This window comes from Brachypodium distachyon, chromosome 3 (assembly GCF_000005505.3).
Source record: "Brachypodium distachyon strain Bd21 chromosome 3, Brachypodium_distachyon_v3.0, whole genome shotgun sequence".
Taxonomy (NCBI): Eukaryota; Viridiplantae; Streptophyta; class Magnoliopsida; order Poales; family Poaceae; genus Brachypodium; species Brachypodium distachyon.
In genome coordinates this window covers 23,345,705-23,353,178 of record NC_016133.3, presented here as the reverse complement: position 1 = coordinate 23,353,178, position 7,474 = coordinate 23,345,705, and the positions used below count along the sequence as shown (strand labels likewise).

At 58.6% G+C, this 7,474-nt stretch overlaps 1 protein-coding gene across 1 annotated transcript; it reads left to right on the top strand.

Moving 5' to 3' along the window:
* Positions 1-829: 829 nt before the first annotated feature.
* Positions 830-2,876, top strand: LOC104584113. The gene is made up of 2 exons (XM_010238252.1): positions 830-1,153; positions 2,223-2,876. Exons 1-2 carry the CDS (start codon positions 830-832, stop codon positions 2,874-2,876), a joined length of 978 nt encoding a protein of 325 aa, XP_010236554.1.
* The last annotated feature ends 4,598 nt before the right edge of the window (positions 2,877-7,474 follow it).

Sequence of the window (7,474 nt, the reverse complement as noted above, 5' to 3'; positions counted from 1 at the left end):
CCGGCATTACTTCTACCCCCGGATCAATAATGTGAACGCGATGTCGTCGGGGGTGGTGTTCCACACCCGCAACCAGATGAAGTCCGAGTTCATCGTTCGGTCGGGGAAGAAGATCGAGAAGGAGTGGCCGGGAGACTGGTGCTGGGTCCGGGTGGAGGACCCCCAGGAGTTCATCCTTTCGCCCACGGAGTTGCCGGAACCCCACAGTGGCTGGAAGGACAGGTACCACCGCGATGCCGATCTCCTCCCCATCGTGGAGAAGATCAAGGCACTACGGCTGGCGGGGCTCTCCGACGTGGACTTGGCACGCTCCTTCATCACCCGGCGCATCGCGCCACTCCAACTGCACTCCCGGCCCGCGTGGATGTACATGGGCGCCGAGGACAGGACACGCCTCCGGCCGCGTGGACTTGGAATCCCTCAAGGTGTGGGTGAGAGGGGTCTCCGGCGAGAACTTCCCCGCAACGGGGTTCCCGCTGGGGGTCATCTCCCTCCACGCCGGCATCGCGGGGCTCAAAGACATCATCGCGGCCTTCCCGGCTTGCAACGAGTGGGGGTTGATGGACGATACCCCCACTCGGCCCCGCACACTCCCCTGCCCGCTCCTGCTGGGAAGCAGGTGCTCGAGGAGAGCGGGGGCGAATCTGAGACCAACTGGTCCTCCCTCCAGTCCCTGGACGACGAGGCGGGCCAGCCTGCGGCGTCCTAGGAAGTCACCCCTGTGGACAACGACGACGACAGTGATGACGCGCCCCTGATCGTGCGGAGATCAAGGGCGTACGCAGCAGCCGCGGCTGCCTCCATGGCGGCTGCGGCGATTCCCGCCCCCATGGCCGCCTCCGCTCCAGCGGCGGTATCTTCTCCGGCATTGACATCCGCCCTAGCGGTGGCCGCCCCACGGACGTCCACTGGCAGCTCAGCGGTGACCACAGCCGCGGTGGTTTCCGGGGCCATGGCGGCTCCCCGCCCTGCGGTGGAAGCCGCTTCTGGGGCGTCCGCCGGTACCTCGGCGGCGACCACACCCATGGGGGTCACTGGAGCCACGGCGGCGACCACCCCGGTGACGGCCGCCAGTGGCCTGGCGACGATTGCCCCAGCAGCAGCTGCCGGGGCTGCGGCGGCACCCACGCCGGGGGCAACCCCCGGCGCCGCAGTAGCCTCGCCGACCACTCCCGCGACGCCCCGGGTCACGGAAACCCAACGGGCACCCATGGCGCCGCTCGCTCGGTGGTCTTCCGGGGTTTTGCGCTTCGGCGCAACCCCTCCTAAGACCGATTCGTCGGCGAGCGCCAGCAAGAGGGGGAGGGGCGACTCCCCGCTCGCCGCGCCGAGCAAGAAGGCGTGTGTGGACGCTGGCGGTGCTGCCAACCCCGGGGCCGTTGGGGCTAGTAGCGCCACCACCGCACCCGCCGGCGACCCAACTCCAACGGAGGTGTCGCCGGCAACAGGTACGGCTCCATCTTGTCTCATTTGTTGCACTTTCAATTGTTAGTTAATCACACAACCATACCTTTTCCTTCCACAGACTGCACTTCTCCCACGGCAAAACCTCTCGGAGGCTCCTGTCAGGACGGATGAGGTCGGGGAGGCTCCCCCCGCATGTCCAATGGCCTTGCCGGGTAACCACCCTGGTCCCCTTCCTCTTGTTTCCGGTTATCCTTTTGCTCACCGATTCTCACACTCTTTGTTGCTGCAGACCCAAACGCGCCCGCATCGGGAGCGGACACAACCATGGTTGACCTCGACCCGATGTCGAGATCACGGGGGTGGTAGAGGAGCCGGCAACGGCTCCTGCACCAAGCCCTGCCACGGCGGCCACGGCGGCAGCGGTGGCCACCGTCACCACCGGGACGATGCTTGGCAACGCGCCAGCAGCTGCGGACGCGGCTGGCGCGGATTCGCCTGCCGCCCCGCAGGGAACGGCTCCTGCCGAGGGCACGGAGGCTTCTCCAGCCCCGGGGTCCCCGGGCGTGGGTGAAGGGGAAGCTGCCGGGGATGGGCAACAGGATCCCCCGGAGCAAGCAGACGACCCCCCGCACAGCCCTACAATGGCAGCGGGGGCTTCGTCGTCCTCGGCTGCCTTCCCCAACACCGACCACGGCACCCTTGCCGGGGTGGCTTGGAATCCCATCACCTGGGATCCGAGCATCTTCGAGCGAGGGCACCGGTTCCTGGATGCCGTCAGGGACCAACAGCAAGCCTTCGTCACCTCTTTCAACGAGGTGAGGGAGCACCACGCCATCACCAAGAGCCAACTTGGCGAGGTGCGGGAAGCCGTGGAGAGGGAGCGGCAAGAGTTTTCCCGGCTGCGCGTGGAGACTCGCCTTGCCCGGCAAGCCCTAGAGGACGCCGAGGAACCGGTCGTCCCGGAGTCTGAGCTCTACCAACGGCTGGAGGCTCAGCGCGCTGAACTTCAGGGGGAGCTGGACTTGCATGCGGCGATCCTCGAGGAAACCAAACAGGAGCACGCCGGGGTGCTCGCGACAACTCAGGCCCGGCTCGACGAGAAGAGCGACCTGATCGCCAACTACTGCGGCGAGATCGAAGGGCTGCGGGTGAAGCTGGAGGTGCAGGTCAAGGCCACCGAGGGCCCGGTGGAAGCGGTGGCCCAGCATGAGATCCAGCTCGGCTCTGCCAAGGACAGAGCGGCCAGGCTTGAGACCGAACTGGCCGCCGTTTGGGAGGAGCTCGCCAAGGCCGGCAACAAAATCGCGGTCAAGACCGCGGAGCTTGCGGCACTGGAGGGCAGCCTCCGCAAGGCCAAGAAGGCCACGCACGACGCTCGGCTCCATCACGGCACGCTGATCGGGCAGCGGCAATTAGAAACCGAGAAGCTACTGAAGATCGCCCAGGCGCTGCGCGACGTGCTGCCCTGATTCAAGCTGCAGGCCGCGGCAGTGGACGGCACAGACGTCTCCACGTTGATTCCCTTCTTCTCCGACCTGGTGGGGAAGTTTGGGGTGCTCGACGTCTGGATCGCCCAATATGGCGCCAACAAGGTCGCCAACTGCGCCCGGGAGGTTGCCGGGACAATCCTCCCGAGGATACACCTCCGGGACCCGGAGTTCCCCTTCGAGTCCCTGCTGGACGCCTGGTCGGACAGCGAGGACGAGCCCACCCACACCCTGCGCGAGTTCGTCAATGAGGTGGTCGAGCGGGTGCAGCGGAAGCCGGAGCCCGGAGCCGATCCCGGAGCCCGCGGAGGAGGATGGAGGCAACTAGTTGCCGCAGCCCCCTGCCAGCCCCTGCTACCTTCCAATGTATCTTCTTTTGTTTGTTTTTTCCTGCAAGTGTGGCGCTTGGCGCTGTTTAAACAATTACACTCCCATTAGTTCATGTAATCGTCCAGCACTTAGTTAATCAAGCTCTTTAATTTGCTCAATTCTTGTTCTTTGTTCCCGGGGCTGCTCACGGGGCGGCTCCCTTAGCCTTTGCGTGCTGCGCCTTGTGTTGCCGGGGACTCGCGTGCCTCACCCTTGACCGGACCAGGGACCCGGGACGGACCCGCGGTGCCGACCTGGGGCCAAGCGGTAGCGGCGAGCCACTCCACTTGCGGGGTAACTACTCCAAGCCATGCCCTCCCGGGACGGACCCGGGAGCCACACGGGGAGCGCACTCCCCCCGCAAGCGTCCTTCTAACACTCCGGCCACGCGCAGGTTCCGGGGCCACACCTGGTGAAGCAGCGTTCAATTATGTTCAGTTCTTAGTGGGTTTGCCCGCGTGGCGCTGTTGCTCTGCCCGCTGGGCCCCACCCTTGTGGTGGGAGCCTGTGCCCGTGAACCCCTCCTCCCGGCAAGTGGCTTCCCGGGAGGCGCCCAGGCCTAACCACACCCGGGAACCCCCTCCCGGCAAGTGGCTTCCCGGGAGGTGTCCAGGCGGGAATATTCCCCGAAGCCCCGCTAGTCCTTCCAGGCTGGTAGCTTGCTGGGCTACTTGTGGCTGCTGCCCGGGATGAGACCCTCCGGGGAACTCGGAGACGAAGCCCACGCGTCGCGCAACGGTGGTACCCTGGGTGCCACTGGTGCGACAGTCCTTCATCTCCAGCGACTTACGGTGTCCCATGTACACAATCATTTTTGATTCTGGCAGGAACAACCCTTCTGTCTCGTCCCCGCACTTTGTACATGCTTTGTACCCATGTGTTTACTGGCACGATGAGTTCCCGTTCACCGGGTAGTCATGCACAAATGTCAAGAGAGCTGCTCGAAGGGTGAACTCCTCCTTCTTATGAGCGTCCCAAACCTTTCGACCGTTCTGCCAAAGCTCCTTGAGCTCATCCTTCAACAGCTCCAGATACACGTTCAGATCAGCTCCAGGCTTCTTAGGGCCTTGTATGAGCATTGATAGGTGGATGTACTTCCTATTCCTGACAAGCCACGGGGGGAGGTTGTATATGAATAGGATCACCGGCCATGTGCTGTGTTTGCTGCTCATCCCGAACCTGATGTTCCTGGGCCCTGCACCGAACTCGGGGAATTCGTCGTCCAGAGTCCTCCATTGAGCCGTACCTGCGGGGTGTCGGAGGACTCCATCATCGTTGGGGTACACGCCCTCGGGATCGATATCCGCCTGAGTCGCGTCGTGGTAGATGAACCACCTGGCCTCCTTCTCGTTCTGGAACCAACGCTCCAGCCTGGTGCCACACGGGAGATACAAGACCGTCTTTGCCGCCGGACCACGCTTCACTTCTTCCTCCTCGCCGCCATCAGGATTGGGGTCTTTCTTCCTGTATCGGGATGTTTTGCATACTGGACAATTGTGCATGTCTTTATAGTCGCCCTTATATATGATGCAGTCCAGCGGACAAGCATGGTATCTGATGACCTCTAACCCAAGGGGGCATGTAACTTTCTTTGCCTCGTACGTGCTCTTAGGAAACTTGTTTCCCGAAGGAAGTACTGTACGTAGGTAACTCAGAATCTCCGTGAATCCCGAGTCCACGATGTTGTATTTTTCCTTTATACGCAAAAGCTCGAGCGTTACTTCTAGCACACTGTTATCCATGCCGGCATTTTCATATAACGGTGTCTCGGCATCCTCCCTCAGCTTCTCGAACTTACGGGACACACTCTCATCCTCGGGGTCATCCAGCTGATTCTGCAGATGCTGATCGTCCAGCATTTCAACCATCCTACCGGTTGGAACGTCCTGTACTGGATCCTCGCCACGGTATGCTTCTTCACTAGGCTGGTCCTCAGACTCCATGTTTTCCATCTCAGTGCCGTCATCGACTTCAATGCCATCCTCCCCATGAGAAGTCCACCTTCAATAACCAGACACAAATCCCCGCATGAGCAAGTGCATCTCGACATCCTCTGGCTCGTACAGCTTGCTGTTCCGACATCTCACACAGGGACAACACATCTTATCATCCCCTTTCCTATGCATATCTTCCACGCCAACATCGACAAAAGTCTTCAGCCGCTCTATCCACTCAACACGTAACCTGTCCTCGTACATCCAAGCACGGCCCATCGAGCTACAACACAATTTTTAAAAAAGTAACCGAATCAGCTTGATCGACAAAAATGGAAAATTTTGGCATGACCTTTGCTAAAAAAAAAGTAGCATTTTGCACTATGAAATTCGATGCCTGCATCAAAAAAAAATTACCCTCACCCACATCGGCATGACGGCCAGTATCACATCACATAAGAAATACACGGCACGAAGGCCGGTGTCAACACACATTTAATATGCTTGAACATGCACGTAAACCGGTCCCGAGGTTAAGCTTAACCCTAGGGCTAACCCTAAGGAGGGGCTACCTCGGCAATACCCTAACTCAACGGTTTTCGACTAAAGGAGAGAATGGGGTGCACCAGCGATCTCGTCGACTAACAAAGACTAGGGGAGTCGCAAGGTTTACCCAGGTTCAGGGCCCTCGGAAGGTAATACCCCTATGTCCTGCTCTTGGTGTATTGTATTGATCAGGATTACAGGGAAGCTATGAAACTATGATGCGCAGATGGATCTGGCGTGTGTGTAGAGGTTCTCCCTTCCCGACTCCCCCTCCTAGCGTTATATACCGGCGGCTTCGTCTCGGGCGTGATAATCGGGAAGGTTACAATCAGATCAGTTTATTCTGGTACAAAAAGATTATGCTCCTTGACTTGAGCCGCACTTTGAGGGACTCGACCTGCATATATTTGATTGGCCTTCGAGTGGACCCCCTGTTGGGCTATATCGGATATATGAAGGTTGAGGACTCGAAGGGTTATTCCCTCGTCAGTTAGCCCCCGAGTCCCTGTTCGAGGTGCAGCCTCGGGTAGGGACTCAAGAGTTTTTTATTTCAGTTACTCGACTGTATGTCAAGACGCAGATAGTCTTCTTGCTTTAGCTGTCCACCATTCGATTGATTCGCATGTTTATCAGACCCGAATTTAGGGAATTCCTGACCTGTGACTCAGAACCCACAGAGCGTTTCTGCGATTTGTACTGATACTGTGTGGGATGGTTGCATAACGCGCCTGGAATACTAGATCGGTCGAGTCCAGTTAATTGCACCGGGGCAAAAACTCTGTTAGCATACATCAGCACTCGAGTCCCCTGGCTCAAGCCTGGATAACTGGCGGTATTCGAGTCAAACCTGTTTGGGGGTTTTACAGACTCGAAATCCAGTATTGTAAGGCGATCAACCAACGCGTCCGTTGGGATCTTTTCTTCATACAAGCACATGGATAATCTGGAATCGCCTGATGATGCTGATTTCCAGGCCCAATGAAAAACCATCGGGTCTTACCTTCATGTTATGAACGTGGCTTCGGGTTTGTTTCGCAGTTTGTGTGACCCGGATATTGCTGTCGAGTGCCCATGAGTGGGGTACACTTCGAGTTCCTGTACCGCCGGGTGGCAACTCCGAGTTTTCTAGAGTTTGACATGACGTCTCTGCTGATGTTTTGATTAAAGAAATGGTATGGGCAGTTGATGGGATGTACCTTATGCTTTATGCACGGACTGAATTGAATATTGTGGATGTGGTCAGTATGATTTGACCATACGACGTGCGCAAGATTTTAGGCGAATAATAGCTGTCGTGGGTTCTTGAACCGACGCAAGGAGAAACGGTTGTTTCCGCTGGGGCCACGCGTCATAGATGGATGCGATACATGTGGCACCGTTCTAAATCGTGCGGCGGTGATTCTGCTCCATCCTGTTATCAATCGTCTTCTTCCTGCCTCATTTCATCCCCTTGTGTCCCACACTTCATTGCATCTTCCTTCTGCGCTTTGCTCCCTTGCCCAAACTTAGCCTCCTCTTCGTCGCTCTTGCTCCCCACTTCCTCCACCACTGCCATCGCGCGATTCCCACCATGGGCAGGAAGAAGATCTCCGCCACTGCCGGTGCTAGCGCGCCGCTGATGGCAAGAGGGCATCTCGCGATGCTCCCCCCGCCTTGGACAAGAAATACAAGAAGACCGGGCAGTGGAAGCATTCTGGGATCATGGCGCGTCACTTCTCGGTGATGCAAAAG